Source organism: Vipera berus (genome assembly GCF_964194415.1).
Source record: "Vipera berus genome assembly, chromosome: Z".
Classification (NCBI taxonomy): domain Eukaryota; kingdom Metazoa; phylum Chordata; class Lepidosauria; order Squamata; family Viperidae; genus Vipera; species Vipera berus.
The window spans coordinates 62,144,909-62,165,235 of record NC_138205.1 but is presented as its reverse complement, the minus strand read 5'-3'; the positions used below and the strand labels follow the sequence as shown (position 1 = coordinate 62,165,235).

General features: G+C 40.2%; 1 protein-coding gene across 1 annotated transcript in view; it reads left to right on the top strand.

The window, feature by feature from the left end:
* The window catches only part of VWC2 (von Willebrand factor C domain containing 2), a 91,248-nt gene that overhangs the window by 27,831 nt on the left and 43,090 nt on the right, over positions 1–20,327 (top strand). Inside the window, exon 2 of the mRNA XM_081343635.1 lies at positions 13,915–14,044. Within this exon, the coding sequence (XP_081199761.1) occupies positions 13,915–14,044 (130 nt within the window). The remainder of the gene's footprint in view (positions 1–13,914; positions 14,045–20,327) is intronic.

Sequence of the window (20,327 nt, the reverse complement as noted above, 5' to 3'; positions counted from 1 at the left end):
AGGCAGCTTGGATAACTTCATCTCTGATTTCTCTCTTTGTAAAGTAAACCACCACATCTCTAGGTAACTTCCTCTGTCTGGCAATCCATGAGTTAACACGAAAAGCTTTATCCATACATCCCTTTATTTCAGATGCTGGCTGACCCAATACTGCTTCCAGGGCTTCAGAGATCAGCTGCTTTAAATCTTCTTTAATATTTTCTTTTAAGCCTCTGATTCTAACAGCATACTGCATCTGGTGAAACTGAACAAGGCTTAACTCTGTCCATTTTGTCTCTTAAGTCTTCATTCTCCAATACCTTTACTTCTAGTACAGCATTTTTTTGAGTCAAATCTTCCACTTTTTCTTCCAAACCTTGCACACATTCAGCCACACTTTCCACTGTAGACAAAATGTCTACCCTCATCGCACTAAATTTCTCTTCCATCCTCTCTTCTATTCTCTCCTCCATTTTTGCCAATTTATCACCCAATGTTACTAAAATTACCTGGGCATGTTTTTCAAGGGCATCTTGTAAATCCTTCGATGTCAATGCAGCAGGAGGAAGCAAGGCTTGCAACGATGTCTGTTGCACCGGAGAAGTTCCAGCACTCCGAAGAGTTTTTGAGGGAGGTTTAGCCGCCATCTTTTACTTTCACTTGTGACGCACTTTCACTTTAAGTTTAAAAAGTCCATTAAGCTCGAGAGTAAAATAAAAGATCCTCTTCACCTTTTCCTCTTGTACCGCTCTGCCTGCTCCTTTTATTCCAGGGTCTTTCCTTCTGGCAGGGGTGGTCGTAAACGCCTGGCTCTGCTCCAAGAAATCCGGAGCAGAGACGCTGACCAGCTGGGAGCAACCCAGGCTACAGGGGAGTTCGATCCTTCAGCCGCCCAAGCTTTAAACTCAGGCGGCCCCGGAGAACTCGACCCCTACCTGGGGCCTCACCCCCTCCTCTTCTCCCGAGGAGGGGGCTTCAAATTCACCCGAACAGCTGATCGGCGCTGTTTCGGGTGAAATCTACACAGCTGAGCCGCGGGCAGCCCGAAAAGGCTGTCTCTGGCGCTCCGCCGCCACCGGAAGTCCGCTTCCCTCCTTTCCTCAGCTATTTGCAAAGCTTCCTCAGACAGCCATTTTGCTTTCTTGCATTTCTTTTTCTTTGGGATGGTTTTGGTTGCTACCTGTTGTACAATGTTGCGAACCTCTGTCCATAGTTCTTCAGGCACTCTGTCTACCAGGTCTAATTCCTTAAATCTATTTGTCACCTCTACTGTATATTCAACAGGGATATGATTTAATTCATACCTGACTGGCCTAGCGCTTTTCCCTACTTTCTTTAATTTAAGCCTAAACTTTGCAACAAGAAGCTCATGGTCTGAGCCACAGTCAGCTCCTGGTCTTGTTTTTACTGACTGTATAGAGCTTCTCCATCTTTGGCTGCAGAGCATATAGTCAATCTGATTTCTGTGTCGACCGTCTGGTGATGTCCATGTGTAAAGCCGTCTCTTGGGTTGTTGGAAAAGTGTGTTTGCTATGACCATCGTATTCTCTTGACAAAATTCTATCAGCCTGTGCCCTGCTTCATTTTGTACTCCAAGGCCAAACTTGCCTGTTATTCCAGTTATCTTTTGGCTTCCTACTTTAGCATTCCAATCCCCCATGATGATAAGGACATCATTTTTGGGTGTTAGTTCTATAAGGTGCTGTCCATTTTAGTTCGCTGATACCTAAGATGTTGATGTTTAGTCTTGCCATCTCGTTTGACCACGTCCAGCTTTCCTTGATTCATGGATCTTACATTCCAGGTTCCTATGGAGAAAGAATCTTTACAGCATCGGACTTTCCTTTCACCACCAGACATATCCACAGCTGAGCGTCCTTTCGGCTTTGGCCCAGTCGCTTCATTCTTTCTGGCGCTACTAGTACTAGCCCTCTGCTCTTCCCCAGTAGCATATTGGATGCCTTCTGACCTGAGGGGTTCATCTTCCAGCATCATATCATTTTGCCTTTTGGTACTGTCCATAGGGTGTTCATGGCAAAGATACTGGAGTTGTTTGCCATTTCCTTCTCCAGCATTGAGGTGGGACAATGCAATATATTTTGCTTCGATGAAAGCCAGTTTGATCTAGTGATTAAAGCACCAGACTAGAAATGAGGAGACAGTTCTAATTTCACCTTAAGTATGAAAACCAATTAGGTGACTTTGGCCCTGTCATTTTCTCAGCTGACTCACCTTTACAGGGTTTTTGGTATGGGGAAAATAAGAGGAGGAAGGAGTATTAGGCATGTTTGCCATTTTGAGTTATCTATAAAAATAATAGTGAGATTTTTAAAATGTAACTAAATAAATAAAATTTCAAATCTAATGGAGCTATAGAAAGAAAGAATTTTTGTTACTATTTTTAGTTCTGAAAAATTCTTCAGGCTAAGAGACAACCAATATCCCTAGCGCCTAGGTGATGTGATATCTGTTATTTTTCATCATTCCTTCAAAATCCATACCTCATTTCATTGAAGGACTTTCATTATTTCAATTTTAATGAAAAATGGGGACAAGCACTGACAAAAGGATTTAGATTGATACTTACATTTCTTTGGGGGGGGGGGAAGGGAAAACAAAACTTTATTTTAGGTATGTTAGAAATAAGTAAGCAATAAAGCAATGAAGGCACTCCAGTACCAAAAAGTAGCAGAATTTTATTAACGAATTTGCAAATAAGGGTGCACATGAGGTAGACCCAGATTAAAGCAGGCAACAGGTTTTTATACCCCTTCCCCTGCTCCCCCCTGGCGCTCAGCACTGTTCTGGTTTCCCATCCGCTGGATACTAACAAGCTCACAACCTATCTAGAGTTCCTATTCACAAACATTCCCTAGCTAGGATAAAGTCACCCTAGCTACAGGGCAAAGTCTCCCTAGCTATAACTCAGAAAGCACCCCCTCTCCCTTATTTTTTTTCTGGACTTTTCTGAACTACACTGTTAACTGTAAGAACAATACTAATTTTTCAAAAGGTTTCCCAACTTTCTTTATAATTAAACTTAGAAGCAGTATTTCATATTTCACAATTCCCCCATTTTCTTCTTTTTATTGCCTTCTAAACCCTAATACATGCTATAAATGCTATAATTTTGTTCAAATTGTTGTAATAGCTTTTCATATTCCTCTCTCATGCACATTAAATGTGCTTCTTTATAGGGAGGGGGTTCTCCTAGTGGCATTCTCTTAGTTATGGCTGTTTCTTTGAGTTAAGCCTCTGAAAACAAGGTATACAAGAACCTAAAGCTGTTAGAATTCCAAATACTGCTATTACTGAAGTCATTAATGATAGAACTGCTCCCTTTCATTTTCTAGACCAAGAATTGAGCCACCCAGTACAGAAGGTATCTGTTCTAGTGTTATCAGCCAATTCCTCTGCTAACATAGTGAGGCCTTATAAGGCCTTTTGATTGTTCCATCAGATGCTGTGTTATTCTGAACAAAGGTACAGCACCTACCTCCTAACGTTACACACACTCCTCCTTTCTCTACCAATATCATCTAGCACCATTCTATTTTCCCAAGTTATTCTACTGGTGGCATCTAGCTGTGCAGCTATGTCTTTGATCTCTGATGTAATTAATAAATTGATTATAATAGATATAATTGATCCAATCTACATTCTTGTTTAGTCACTCAACAGAGCAGTGATTCAGACGCAGTGGCTATCTGGTTTCGGACCTTATATTCATCAGGAATTCCTCTGGGAATCAAAATAGCATCCAAATAGAATTTGTCATCAAAGGATGTTCCTAATACATCTCTTTTTATTCTATGGTGTTCTTTTACTATCTTTCTCAAATGCCAGGGTGAAAGGGATAGCCAATTGGACAATTGCACAAGTACCTGCCCAATTTTGGGAAACAACATATCTTAATATTTTATCCTCATAATACCACCATAAGTCAGCTCTAGGTATGCCCATGTTGGAATAATTCATTTTTTCAGCTGCTGTGGTTACATCTACTGTTTCCACACATGCTTCCAGTTCTCCTACTATCAGGTCAGAATCCATACCTTGGCTTTTGAGACATGCAATGTGGTTACCATAGGTTGCAAAGAATGTAGGTGGTTTCTTAATATCTAGGGTTTTTACTGGTGGAAAGAGGAGAGAAAAGGATTTACAACTTTCATTTTCCCAGGCCATTCTATGTTGATAGCCAATATGCATGTTATGCCTTCTGGGTTTTTAGTCCATTCCAGTGGGAAGGGGACTACATGGATTACATGTTTCCCCTGAACACAAGCATAGCAATTACTTTTATTCAAAGTTTCCATCCATTGCTTCTTGTCCTGTCTTCAGGCACTTTGGAGAATAGCTTGACTCCCTCTTCTTTGTGGCAGCCCCTGAGATATTGGAACACTGCTATCATGTCACCCCTAGCCCTTCTCTTCATTAAACTAGACATACCCAATTCCAGCAACCATTCCTTATATGTTTAAGCCTCCAGTCCCCTAATCATCTTTGTTACTCTTCTCTGTACTCTTTCTAGAGTCTCAACATCTTTTTTACATTGTGGTGACCAAAACTGGATGCAGTATTCCAAGTGTAGCCTTACCAAGGCATTGTAAAGTGGTATTAACACTTCACATTATCTTGATTCTATTCCTGTTAATACACCCTAGCAGTGTGTTGGCTTTTTTTGGCAGCTGCAGCACACTGCTGGCTCATATTTAAGTGATTGTCCACTAGGACTCCAAGATCTCTCTCAGTTACTACTATTGAGCAAGGTACCACCTGTACATTTGGTTTTTCTTGCCTAAATGCAGAACCTTGCTTTTTTCACCATTGAATTTCATTTTGTTAGAAAGCACTGAGTATTTGAGTCTGTCCAGATCCTTCTGTATCTTAAGCCTATCTTCTGGAGTATTGGCTATTCCTGCCAGCTTGGTGTCGTCTGCAAATTTGATGAGTTCCCCATCTATCCCCTCATCCAAATCTTTGATGAACATGTTGAAGAGCACTGGGCCCAGAACAGAGCCCTGGGGCACCCCACTACACACTTCCCTCCATGTAGATACAGTTCCATTGAGGACCACATGCTGAGTATGGCCAGTCAGACAGCTACGAATCCATCTGGTGGTGATGCTGTCTAGCCCACATTTTTCTATCTTATCAAGTAGTAGGTTGTGATCTACTTTATCATATGCCTTACTGAAGTCCAAGTAAATTATATCCACAGCATTCCTCTGGTTCACTAATTTTGTCACTTGGTCAAAGAATGCAATAAGATTTTTAGTAATGACTTTGTTTGCCTCTAGGTGTTCGCTGAATCGTTGTTTAATTATCTTTTCCAGAATCTTCCCAGGTATTGAGGTAAGGCTGATAGGTCTGTAGTTTCCTGGATCTTTCCCCCCCTTTTTTGAAGATGGAAACTACATCAGCTCTTTTCCAGTCCTCTGGTAGTTCCCCAGTGCTCCAGGATCTTTGAAAAATATAGTTCAGTGGTTCTGAGATCACATCTGCCAGTTCCTTCAGAACCTTATAGTGTAATCCATCTGGTCCTGGTGATTTGAACTCATCTAGTGCTCACTTATCATTTTCTTGCCTATCTTAACCTGTGTTTCTAATCTGTTTTTTATGGCACTGTTTTTGGTAGATTGGACTGTTTTTTCCCTTTGTGTAAAGACAGATGCAAAAAAATGAATTAAATAGTACTGCTTTCTCCCTGTTGTTTGATAACTTCTTGCCACTTTCCCCCACTAATGGACCAATCATTTCCTCAACGTTTTCCTTGTTTTTTACATGCTGAAAGAAGCTTTTTTTTATTTAAAAAGTTTTACAATACATTTTGACTTTAATCCCCCCCTCCCCCACCCCCACCCAACCCTCCCTATCCCTTCCCCCCATTCCCTCCTCCCCCCCCGACTTCCCAGAGCTAAATACAGGGTATAAAATCAAAAAACAAACATAAGCACCCCTATGTTATCAGCAATAAACTATTAGTTCTATCTCCCTCTAGCTCATGTAAAATGAATACAAACAATATTAATATTACAAATAAGGTAAAAAAGAAAAAGAGAAAAACAGAAAAGAGCTTTACTCAGGATAGATTTTCTTAATCCCAGTCCTTATTCATATTAATTTCAAAGAAAAAAAAATAAACAAATTCTCAGTTACGCGCCAAAAGCACCTATCTATTAACCTTAATAATCTCCAACCAAACTAAACCATAATCAAAAATAATTCTTGCATGTATCACACCAAATGTCTCGCAGTTCCAAGTCATCCTTGAGTTCAAATAAAAAGAGTAAAAAAAAACACAAAAAAAGGGTTAAGCAGTCTGTAAGACAACTTATTGTTAATTAGGAGCTTGCATACCCATTCTTAGTTCAACACATACTTTTAGTCTATAACCCTAATATACTTTTCTAACAAGCAAATAACATCCATCTTAAATTGTGTTAAATATTAAAAAAAAACTTTCTTTCTCCTCTATGATAAATTTAATCCATTAAGATACTAATTTAAAAATTTAATCAGCAATCTTAACGCCCCAAAACTTTTGGAGCACGTCTGTCATGACCCCCAAAACTTCTTTGGACCGCGCCCCTCCCACATCTTCACTGTAAATACACTTTGGAGATTCCATAACTATCTGCTGGTCTTGCTCTTGCTCTCGTCTCGCTCTTCTTAGGGCGGCACGCGTCTTCCTCTGGCCTCCTGCAACATCCAATGAAACTGTATCTTGATCCCCTCCAACACCATTGTCCTCTATCTGTCTGTCTGCAACATCTTGAAGCTTTCCCTCGCCGTATCCCTTTACAGCTTCCAAAAATGATAGGGGGGTTGCTTTTAACACATTGCTATAAAAATCACGTGCCTGGGCCACAGTAACCAGACGATGTCTTTTACCTTCATGCGTCACCACCAGTCCAACTGGAATCTCCCATCTACCTGTAAACTTAATATCACATTTCTTAAGTTCCTGTACTAAAAATGCAAAATCTTTCCTTCTCCTTAAAATCTTCGGAGGAATCTCTTTTAAAACCAAGACTTCTTGCTCAGCCACTACCAGTTTAGTATCATAAGCAGCTTGAATAACTTCATCTCTAATTACTCTCTTTGTAAAATAGACCACCACATCTCTGGGTAACTTCCTTTGTCTTGCAATCCATGAATTTACACGAACAATTTTGTCCATATTTCCCTCAATTTCAGATGCTGGCTGGCCCAATACCCCTTCCAGAGCCTCAGAAATCAGCTGCTTTAAATCTTCTTTACAGTTCTCCTTTAAACCCCTAATTCTAATAGCATACTGCATCTGATGATACTGAGCAAGGCTCAATTCTCCGTCCATTTTATCCCTTATATTTTCATTTTCTGATACCTTTGCTTCTAATATAGAGTTCTTTTGACTGAGATCCTTCACTTTTTCATCCAGCTGTTGCACACATTCAGCTACAGATTCAATCATAGACAACATGTCCACCCTCATTGCTCTAAACTTCTCTTCCATCTTCTTCTCCAGTTTCTCCTCCAACTTTTTCAGCTTTTCATCCATCATGTCAGACATCAATTGTGAATGCTTTCCAAGAGCATCTTGTAAATCCTTAAGCGTCAATGCCGGAGGAGGTGCAGGAGGAAGCAAAGCTTGCAATGAGGTCTGTTGCACCAGGGAAGACCCCGCACTCCGAAGAGCTTTAGAAGTTTTAGCCGCCATCTTCCCCCACTTTCACTTATTGCGCACTTTCACTTTAAAGCTATAAAATCCATTGAGCTAGAGAGTAAAGATAAGAGTCCACATCACCTTGACCTCCTGTACCGCTCTGCCTGCATCTTGATAATCAAAAGTATTTCCTTTTGGCAGGGGTGGTTGCTAACGCCTGGCTCTGCTCCATAAATCCCGGAGCAGGGGCGCTGCGCAGCTTGGAGCAACCCAGGCTTCGGGGGAGCTCAATCCTTCAGCCGCCCAAACTCTCAGCTCAGGCGGCCCCGGAGAGCTCAACCCCTACCTGGGGCCTCACCCCCTCCTCTTCTCCCAAGGAGGGGGCTTCAAATCCATCTAAACAGCTGATCGGCGCTGTTTACGATGGAAAAACACAGCTGCGGAGCGGGCAGCCCGAAAATGGCTGTCTTCGGCATCGCGTCGCCACCGGAAGCCTGAAAGAAGCTTTTTTTTGTTATTTTTGACTTTGGTCACAAGCTTTAGTAGAGGGTTGCATTCAGAGCACTAATAGACTCTGGCTGCACCTGTTGCCTCATAAACCCCACTTTAGTGGGAAATTTAGAAATTCCGGTGAGGAGGCTAAAGAAACTGATCTCATTCAGTCAATTAGATGGGTCCATTGCAGGGGGGACACCAGCCACTCTTGCCACATTACTTATCCAATTCACCATAGGGAATCATGTAAAGACTATAATATTCGTAGTGACCTCTGGCATGGAATGCCCCCTTATCCTGGTCATGGCATGGCTAACCAAGTGAAACCCGCAGGTGGACTGGAGGATGGGAGAACTCAGATTCCCAGATGGAGAGGCAGTAAGAACTCCGACTCAACCCCAAACTAGGGAAAGCCCCTTCAAAAGTGCAGCAGCGATGGGGGAAAAAGAATTACAGGACATTCCAGAGAAATATCGGGACCTAGCTGAAGTATTCAGTGTGGAGAAATCTGACAAATTGCCTTTCCACTCACCCATGGAAATCCATCGAAATCTTCCCAGGGGCAATATTACGCAAGCCAAAACTGTATTCCATGAGCCCACGGGAGCTAGAGGAGATGCAAAAGTTCATAGATAAAAACCTGGAAAGGGGTTTTATCCAACTGGCAAAGCCCAAGACCACAGCCCCCGTGCTATTTTGAGAAGGACAGGACTCTTCGCCTCTGCATGAACTATAGATCTCTGAATGCAGTGAGTGAGAGTAACCTATACCCCCTCCCTCTCATGAAAGACATGCTAGCACATCTATCGAATAGGAAAAATCTTTACGAAACTGGACTTAAGGGAGGTGTATTACAGGATTAGAATTAAAGAGGGAGACAAATGGAAAACAACTTTCACTTGCCCCTTAGGATGCTACCAGTTCAGGGTTGTACCCCTTCAGGCTGCAGTGTTCAATCAATAAATGACGTGCTCTGAGAGCACCTATATAAAAGGGTGCTCATTTTTCTAAAAAATATTTACATCAATTATCAGCCACTTCATGAAGGTAGCAACACATATATGTATGTTGATGATCAAGCAATGGCTGTACAGGGAAATCATTTGAGAAGGTTCAATAACCTAGACTGACTGACACAGATTAGAACCTACAACATTATCCTGGGACACAACCTTCATTCCTGAGGTTGAACAATGATTGAGATAGTACAATACTATTGTGATAGTTAAGACCAAATGCAGCAAAAATTCAAGTATGTGGGTTCCATTTTTGCAATAAGCAGGCTGCAAATTATATGAAGAGGGATGTTATTGGAATATTGCCACAGCCTAAATATTTAGAAGTCACTCTAGATAGGGCCCTTACATATAAGCAGTACTGTACCAGCACTAAACCAAAGGTCAGTGGATGAAATAACATTGCCAGGAAATTAATGAGCTCTATTTGAGGTGCTAAACCAAGAGTCCTTAAGACAAAGCTTTAGCTCTTTGCTACTCAGCAGGCAAATATGCCTGCCCAGTCTGCTATAAATCTGCATATGCTGGAAAAGTAGATGTTGCTCTGAATTAAGCTAGCAAAATTATTACCAGATGCCTTAAAGCTACCCCTCTAGATAGAATCTATCACCTAGCCCAGGGCTTTTCAACCTTTTCACCCATTGTACCACATTTAGGATATGGCAACATCCGAGTACCACCAATTGCCTAGCAAGGTGTCAAAAACGTGATGATCCCCCCAAAAAGGAAAAAAGTGATGAAGTACAGGTAGTCCTCGACTTACAACAGTTCGCTTAGTGACTGTTTGAAGTTACAATGGCACTGGAAAAAGTATCAGCTGAGCAAGATACCTGCCTGCCTGCCGGGCGGCACTCTTCCTCCTGTCCAAGGTTTTCATTGTTGTGAGCATTTCTGTTGAGGATTGGCAGCGAGGGTGGTTGCAGCAGGTTTTGGTCATTTCACATGACCCTGGACACTGTGACCATCATAAATATGAATCAGTTGCCAAGCAGAATGTAAATCACAAGTCCTTGGAGATGCTGCAACATTCCAGCTGATCGGTGCTTCTTCTGGGTGCAGAAGCGCCAGGATCAGCGCCAAGCTCCAGTTGGTTCAGCTCATTCCCCTCCCCCACTACCACTTTTCTAGGATGGTCCCGTACCACCTGCCAGGTGCCAATGTACCACAGGTGGTACCCGTACCACTGGTTGAAAAGCCCTGACCTAGCTGGCATTGCCCTGCCTGCTGTTTGCAGAGAAGCAGCAGCATACAGAGACAGACTCAAATCATCAATATCTAGACCAGGGGTCCCCAACCCCCAGTCCGTGGACTGGCACCGGGCCGCAGCATGCCAGAAATCAGTCCATGCAAACAAGCAAAGCCCCACCTGCACGATGCAGTACATGAAACCACGCCCTCTCTGGTCCACAGAAAAACCTCTCAAAAGGTTGGAGACCTCTGATCTAGACAACACCCTTTCCATGGCTTGCAACAAGCTTAAAGGTAAAGGTAAAGGTTCCCCCGCACATGTGTGCTAGTCGTTTCCGACTCTAGGGGCCGGTGCTCATCTCCGTTTCAAAGCCGAAGAGCCAGCGCTTGTCCGAGGACGTCTCCGTGGTCATGTGGCCGGCATGACTAGACGCCAAAGGCGCACGGAACGCTGTTACCTTCCCACCGTAGTGGTCCCTATTTTTCTACTTGCATTTTTACATGCTTTCGAACTGCTAGGTTGGCAGAAGCTGGGACGAGTAACAGGCGCTCACTCTGTTACGCGGCACTCGGGATTCGACCCGCCAAACTGCCGACCTTCTGATCGACAAGCTCAGCGTCCTAACCCACTGAGCCACCGCGTCCCTCTTGCAACAAGCTTAGTAGAGAATAAAATCCAGGAAAAGCTTCCTTAGGTTAACAGAAGACTTTGAAGAATTTGAAAGCAGAATGGATCTATGGAAAGCTACAAAGAATCAACACTGGATGGAACCAATGGAGGAGCTGGCACTTGGGTCTGATGAAAGCTGGGAAAAAATGGAAATCATTAAATAGACTGTAGAAGGGTACAATATCCAGAGACCCTTTGAAGAAATGGGGCTATCCAATTGTCAGAATCCAGTTAGATTTCATTTCTATCTATCTTCTCTGATTAAAAATCCAACCCTTACTGTCTCCTGGATTCTGTCATGCTAAAAAAGGGGAGGGGTTATGCATGGGGACTTTTATTACTTTCACTTCCTGTTTTCACTACAAAGTAACCTTTTGTTGATTCACTCCTAAACATAACAATGTAGCCATCTCCCTTTTATCCTATGCCTCTCTGAAGCTCTTCCCTTTACCAACAGGGAGGGAAAAGGGGAGGGGGAAAGATACAACACTTGGAGTCTGGACAATAAAAGGATTGAATGATTGTGCCAAGGGAGCCGGACTGATAATATCTTTCCTGAAATAAACACCTAGAATCTGCTGCTTTGGATCACCTGGAAGAACTGCGGGTTGGGGGGGATTGCTTGGGAACACTTTAAAACATTGAATGGTGGGGAGGACTCCCCAGATTCAGCCTAGCATGCCTTCAGTTAATTTCTCTTAATAAAGATTCCTGTTGGAAGAAACTAATTCCAAGAGTTCTGTCATCTTAAGATGTAGATTGAAGTGGGTCCTTACACCAGTTGCTTCTGCTCTTTGTGATTCTGGTGACATGTAAACAACATGTATGTAAAACTGCCATTTGTGCTCCAATCAATTTATATTTGAGGCCCTCAAGGCAACACAACAGAATGCAATTAATGTTAGTTTCTAGACAAGATCTGTTTAATTTGTACATATTTAATGTTGTTTTTATATTTTAAATTTTATGGCAGATATTATGCCTTATTTTAATTGTGATGCTTCTGACAAATAAATTGCAATGTCATTATTGTAAACCAGGTGCTGCACACCCAGATTGTGATCACATGATTGCTGTGTTGCTGCAACCATTGTTAAGTATGAGGACAAGTCATAAGTTTCTACATGAAACCGCTGGGAGAGATCATTCATGGTTTTGGAGTTGGGTATCATCAATACGCTGATGATACCCAGCTTTTTATTTCGACCCCAAACCACCTCAGTGATGCCCTCGATGTGATGTCCCGTTGCCTGGAAGCAGTTTGGGTCTGGATGGGGAAGAACAGGCTTCAACTCAACCCTGACAAGAATGAGTGGCTTTACGTACCGGCATCTCGGCATATTCAGAACATTCCATCTCTTTCTATAGGGGGTAAGTTACTACCCCTTGTAGATAGGGCCCGTAACTTGGGAGTCCTCCTAGACTCACAGCTTTCTTTGGAAGACCACATAATAGCTGTGACAAGGGGAGCCTTTGCCCAGGTTCGCCTGGTGCGACAATTATGGCCCTATCTGGACCAGGATGCCCTGCGTACAGTCACTCATGCACTCGTGACCTCTCGTTTAGATTACTGCAATGCTCTATACATGGGGCTGCCCTTGAGGACCACTCAGAGGCTCCAACTGGTACAGAATGCAGCTGCGAGAGTTGTATTGGGAGCCTCCTGATACTCCCATGTTACACCTCTACTCCGTGAGCTGCATTGGCTCCCAGTTATCCTCCGGGTGAGATTCAAGGTGCTTGTAATGGTTTTCAAAGCCCTACATGGCATGGGTCGCTCCCACAGAGAGGGCCTCCTAAGGGTGCCACCGTTCGGAGAATGCCGCTTGGTGGCTCCCAGGGGGAGAGCGTTCTCTGTGGGCGCGCCTGACCTATGGAACCATTTACCGGTTGAGCTCCGGATGGCTCCCGACCTTCGCTCCTTCCGACGCGATCTAAAAACATATCTATTTAAGCAATCCGGTCTGGTCTGAGGGGTTTAATTTTAATTGTGGTTTTAATTTATCTTCTACATTTGGGCAGTAGGGCTTAATTTATTTTCAATTTTCTGTATTTGTGCATTTTGACATTTTTTCAAATAAATAAATAAATAAATAAATAAATAAATAAATAAATAAGAACCATACATTCAGCTCTGTCATAATTTCAAATGGTAGCCCTGAATGAATAATTGTTAAATAAGGATCACATGTAGTTACACAGCAACTATTTTCCTTCTCCTTTTATCTTTTTTAGTTTGCATGATTATAATTCTACCTAGAATATTAATCCAAATATACATACCTAGTTTAAATGTATCCCTTAAGCCCCCATTCTGCAACTATATTCACTATCTCTCTCAGTTTGGTGGAACTCAAAGATCCAGCAGAAAAAAAAGTTTGAGGGTTAAATCAAGAATTTTCATGTCAGGTCCCTATAGATCTCTGTCAGGATGCTGCCATCGTGAGGGGAGGGGAAACCTTTGGAGCTCTACTTTACTGTACTGTGCTTAGTTTGCTTTGTTTACTCAGTTCCTCTTCGCTTTGATGTATCTTTCTGGGGAATGTAATGGGGAGGCAATTGCCCAAGGCTATCTGCTCCACTTCACCATGGTAGAGATACCTGTGATCTTCTTATCATTGTCTCTGTCCCAAGTTCTCACAACATTTTAACACCCCTGGATTGCCTCCTATTGGAGAGGTTTTAAACTTTGGGAGAGTTTTTAAACTTTGGGAGGGTTTTTAAACTTTGGTGTGTAACCTAGTGAATTTGTGCGGGCTTTTCAGATCCTGCCTGCCTTCCTTTGCTTTCACTAACTCTCAATGAAAGTTCCTGTTGAAATGATGCCAGTTTCAGGAGTTCTGCTTTCTTGAGAGATTCAGCTGAGGCAGTCTTACATTTCAGCACCTTAACATTAATGTGCTTTGATTTATTTTTAGGTTTCATCTTGTGAGAAATGTCACTGTGAAGCCAATGGTGAAGTAGTGTGCACTGTGTCTGCTTGTCCTCAGACTGATTGTGTGGATCCTGTATATGAACCAGATCAGTGTTGTCCCATCTGCAAAAATGGTAGGTAACAGATGCAAATGTCTTTGCATAAGCATTTCAGCCCTCTCCCAACTGAACCCCAACCCCATTGGTACATGCTGTCATTAGCTGAAGAAGTACATTCCAAAATCATTTTTGTCTGCACATGATCTAGAAGTATAAAGCTGAGCAAATGTAGCATAATTGAACTATGCCATATACTTAGTGTAAAATGGGTAAAGAAAAAATTGCTTCAGATAACCTAGGGAAACTAAGGATGGAAAAAGAAGAAAAGAAATATAGGAGAACACACCTGTCTAGAACAATAAAAAAAATTGTTGCATGTCTGACTTGCTGATTTTTAATTTATGCATTATGATTAAATGATGTATCTAATAGCAGATTATTGATTTAATAGATTGTTTTGAAGTATATATTGCATATCTTTCTCATTTAAGTGTTCACATGAGTTGCGTATAAAACCTGGACATGCTATCTGTGCTAATTTATACAGTTTTCCTGTCATATTCTTATTATCTTCCGATATTTTCAAACTTATCTATTTTATTTTTGTACAGTTAATCTGTATTTCAGAATAACTAAAGTTTTTGATTACAGATAATCCTCAACTTACAATCATAACTGAGCTCAAAATTTTCATTGCTAAGTAAGATAGTTGTTAAGAGAATTTTACCCCATTTTACAATATTTTTGGCACAGTTAAGTGAATCACTGTAGTTGTTAAGTTAGCAACACAGTTGTTAAGTGAATCAGCCTTCCCCTTTTACTTTCTTGTCAGAAGTTCACAAAAGATAATCATATGACCCCTGGTGCTGCAACAATCATAAATACATGACAGTTGCCAAGCTTCCAAGTTTGATCAGAAATTCTTTTCCCATTATTTTTCAAGGCTTTAATAAACCTCTTTTGTAAGTCTAGTCATTGTCCAGGTCACTGACTTTTATTTTAACTGTCATCTCTATCTTATAATTCATTTTGTTCATTTTTCAGTATTTCATCCTTACGTTCTAATTTTTCAGCATCAGATAAAGCTTGTTTCTTTTTTTCCTTTTTAAAAGTTTTATTAGTTTATAATATATGATATAATGGAAATACAAAAGTAAATAGCAGAAAAGATGGGGGGAAAGAGAATAGAGAAGTGAGGTAAGGGAGAAAAAAAGGCATTGACTTCTGACTTCTTTTGGTGCAGAAAAGTAGAATACCTCAAATCTCAACTTTTTACTTTTTACTTTTTACTTTTAATACAAATAATATAAGCTAGCCATTTTGATAACATCAAGTCTATCTAATTGGTAAGACCCAAAATCAAAATTTTATTTTTTTCCATCTCGAGCACAAAGTCTAGAACAGGCCTTTTCAACCTTTTCAGCCATTGTACCACTTTTAGGATATGGCAACATCCGAGTACCACCAGTAGCCTAGCAAGGTATCAAAAACTTGATGACCAAAAAAAAGGAAAAAAGTGATAAAGTACAGGTAGTCCTCGACTTATAACAGTTCACTTAGTGACTATTCAAAGTTAAAATGGCACTGAAAAAAGTGCCCCCCAAGCCACAGCCGAGCAAGACACCTGCCTGCCTGCCCGGAGCGCTCTTCATCCTGTCCAAGGATTTCATTGTTGTGAGCATTTCTGTTGAGGATTGGCAGTGGGGGTGGGGTGGGGGGGAGTTTGGTTTTTATCCTTCCCCCATCTGCTGGGTGGTTGCAGCAGGTTTTGGTCACTTCACATGACCCTGGGACACTGTACCTGTCATAAAAATGAATCAGTTGCCAAGCATCTGAATGTAAATCAGAAGTCCCTGGAGATGCTGCAACATTCTAGCTGATCAGCACTTCTGGGCTCAGCAGACACGCTGGGATCAGTGCTGCTTTCCAGATGATCTGTGCTTCTTCTGGACTCAGCAGAACTGCCAGGATCAGCGCCGAGTTCCAGTTGGAGTTTGGCGCTGATCCTGGCGCTTCCACTGAGCCCTGACAGCCCCGAAGAAGCGCCAATCAGCTTGAAAGCGGCAGTGATCCTGGTGCTTCCGCTGAGCCCTGACAGTCCTGCAGCTCCAGCTGTCTCTCGCTCAGGCTTGTGTGGTGCTGCCACCGGTTCAGCTCATTCCCCTCCCCCACTACCACTTTTTAGGATGGCCGCATACCACAATGTACCACAGGTGGTACCCATACCACTGGTTGAAAAGCCCTGGCATATATAACATCAAAGTTCCATATTTTTTGGTCTTTGTCCATTAGCCCCAAGAGAAAAGTGTATAGTTTTCTTTCTATATTCACTTTGAGAATTTTCTGTGTTAACATTTGAATCCTACTCCAATATTTTCTTGCTTTATACACTTTGACCATAAATGGTAAAAAGTCCATTCTTTATCTTTACATTTCCAACATTCATTTGAAATACCTTTATACATTTTTGATAACTTGTCTGGTGTCATGTACCAATGGTACATCATCTTATAAAAATTTTCTTTTAAATTATAATTTAATTTAAGAGAAGGGTGAGGGGTGACATGATAGCAGTGTTCCAGTATGTCGGGCTGCCACAAAGAAGAGGGAGCCAAGCTATTCTCCAAAGCACTTGAAAGCAGGACAAGAAGCAATGGATGGAAACTAATCAAGGAGAGAAGCAACCTAGAACTAAGGAGAAACTTCCTGACAGTTAGAACAAATAACCAGTGGAACAACCTGCCTCCAGAAGTGGTGAATGCTCCAACACTGGAAGTCTTTAAGAAGAGACTGGACAGCCATTTGTCTGAAATGGTATAGGGTTTCCTGCCTTAGTAGGGGGTTGGACTAGATGACCTCCAAGGTCCCTTCCAACTTCTTCTTCTTCTTCTTCTTCTTCTTCTTCTTCTTCTTCTTCTTCTTCTTCTTCTTCTTCTTCTTCTTCTTCTTCTTCTTCTTCTTCTTCTTCTTCTTCTTCTTATTATTATTATTATTATTATTATTATTATTATTATTATTATTATTATTGTAAATTTTAATCCTTTATTCCACATATTTTCCCATTGTTCAAGCATTATATTGTACCCAAAATTCCTTGCCCTCTGAATCACACAATGTTTTGCTTGTTCATTTTCCAGATTTAAATTCAATAACATTTTATAAACTTTAGTAATAATATGTTCATCACTACTGCACAACAGGGTTTCCAGTTCATTTTTAACAAAATTAAACCCATGATTTTTTTATCTAACTTAAATCTTTCTTTCAATTTCATATATGCAAACCAATGGCAAACATGATTCTAGCTCCTCCTTGGATTTGAGGGTAGGCTCACCAGATTAAGAAATATTATTTTACCGTATGTCCATTAATTTGGCTTCATCACCATCTCTTTTTTAAAAAAGGCTTCTTGTGGGGAAACCCAAAGTGGCATATTGTTGAAAGTTTATTCCAAACTTTCAAAATGGCATGCCTAGAAAAATGGTTATTAAAATCAACATTTATCATACCACAAGTAACCATGCCAACCAAACCTTAATTTATGGCTTTCTAGATCTAGTAACGTCTTATTCTGAAGGTTCACCTATTCTTTTAGCCAAACCAAAGAAAAAGCATCGAAATACAGTTTCAAATTTGGTAAGCCCAAACCCCCTCTTTCCTTAGCATCTTGCAATAATTTGTATCTAATTCTCATTTTTTCCCCTGCCATATAAACTTAGAGATATCCCTGTGCCATTGTTTAAATGGAGTATCAGTTGCAAGTAGTGGTAATGTTTGAAACAGGAAGAGCATCTTTGGTAAAACATTCATCTTAATCACAGAAATTCTACCCAGTAATGATAAATGCAATCTGACCCATCTTAATAAATCTTTTTTGATGCCATTCCAGAGAGGCACATAATTATCTTTGAACAAGTTTGTGTTTGAGTTTGTTAATGTAACCCCCAAATATTTCACCTTTTTCTCAACCCCAAAAGTGCACTTTTTAGTTAGTATATCACCATCCTGTGCAGTCATATTCTTAATCAACTTTGATGTTTTCTGCTTATTAATTTTGAAAGCGGCCAAGAACCCAAACTCATTTTTTTTAATCCCATTTATATCCCGCCCATCTCCGAAGACTCAGGGTGGCTTACAATCTAAGCACAAATCAATGTGCTTAGCAATAGTTTAGTTTCCTCATCAAGCGTCCTATATTATTTTTTGGGTCTTGCAGAAATAACACCAAATCATCAGCAAAGGCCTTCAATTTATAAACTTCCTTCTTAACATTAATACCTTTTATTTTGTCATCTTGCCTTTTTTTACTCTTTCTGCCAAAATTGCAGCAAATAGTTTATTATCCTTATTTAATAATGAGATCGGTCTGTAATTCTTTATCATTGTGGCATCCTGACCCTCCTTCAGAAGTAACACAATATTAGTTTCTGTCCATATTGGGGGTATAATATAATGGAATGGAATGGAATATAACATTCTTTACATCCTCTAATGGTGAAGAAGTTCATCTTCAAAACATTTATAATATTGACTTGTAAGTCCATCTGGGCCAGGGGCAAATATTCACTTATTTTTGACCTATCTAACTCCTGTGTCCTATTACTTTATTACCTTCACAATTTTTTCAATCATTCCCTTTTCCCTCTACTTTCTTAATCTATATGCCAACCATCTCCCTGGTTTATTTGCAAACTCAAAATGTCTTTGTTCACATAACTCAATTTTGTTTCTAGTTCCTGGACTGTCAACATAGACAGTTATTGACGTAGTAACTTAATTTGGTGCAAAATTTTAGAATCCGTAGGTGACTTTTGTAGATCAATTATTTTCTGTCTAATTGCATTGAGTATCTTTTGGGTCTTTTCTAAAAAAAAATTTCTTCTCTGATTGTATTGTATAAAATAACCCCTCATAACCTCCTTACTAGCCTCTCAAGTAGTTATTAGATCTGTCCCTTTACCCAAATTGTTCTCAAAATATTAGTGTAATTTCTTTTTAGAGTCCGTTACAATTGTCTCCTTTTGTAAAATAGATTAATTTAATCTTCATCTATAACTCAAACTCTTTTTTCTAAAGACCAATACAACTGGGTTATGTTCAGAAAAAAAAATTAGGTAAAATGTCAACTTTAAAAATTCTATTTGCTACGTTTTTAGAGATTCATAGATTCACATCGATCCTTGAGAAGGATTTGTGTCTTTCTGAGAAAAAGGTATATTCTCTTGCAGAGCCATTTTTAAGCTTCCATGAGTCTATTAGCATTAAATTATCCATCATTTCAAAAAATGACTTTGGTAGTTTGCCTTAAGATGGTTTGATCCCTTTAATAAATGTTCTGTTCCAAAGTGGTGAAGTCACTCCATTCCAATCCCCCAGCATAAGCCAATTTTCATATGAAAAAGGCAAGAGTTGGTCCATAAGATACTCAAAAAAGTTGCTTTTTCCCCTCATTTGGCACATATAGACCAATCACTATTGATAAAGCTTGTTTCAATGCAATGATATGTGGGGATGACCTTGGGTATGACAAGGGAGTGCCTAGTAAAAGGTTGTAAAAAAACAGCAGGAGATTTGTATTATCAGATTTGCAAGATTCTATTAGTGTATCCTTAAAAGTAGAATTAGCTCATCTAGTCATATTTCCTTACCTGGGAAACATTAAACTGTTTATCCTCTAGATCCTCTAAGATAATTCCTTTTTGCACATCAGTCATTTTTTAAAATATCTTTTGGGCATAGTCTATCCATAGATGCAGAGAACATTGCTGACATTACAGCTGCTATTTCTTGTCCCCATTCTTCATATATCTCCTGGAGCATTTCAGCTGTCATATCATTTTTGTCATTTTGTTGCTATGCTGACCAAAGGCAAAAAGCAAAGCCTCTCTCTCTCTTTTTTTATGCCTGGAATCTTTAGTCCCCTCTAGTATCCAATTTCTGGAATCATAAAATCTTGATTTTCTCTTATGATTTATTTAGGGTAGACAAAGTAATTTAGTTCTCACGAGGAAGGTATTTATTATTTCTAAAGTCTTATGGCAAAATTCTTAATATTCCAAATTTGTCTGGTCTCTTAATTTATTCATAATTTTCTTGAATTAAAAATTAGATTTTGTCATTTATTTTATAGTCTTTCAATTCTTAAACTTATCATTACATTTTCCTTTGTTCTAGAATGAAGGTAAAGTTACTAGGTGCACTTTGATTTGCAAACTTGTATTTTTGAAGATGTCTATAAGCTCTGAGATAGGTAATTTCCAAAAGTTACTAGAAAGTTAAGTTTGCAAACCCAATATCCTTAAATAGACTCTGCCACAGATGGCTTCCCTTTGTCTCTCAGAACCAAAGATAATCACTA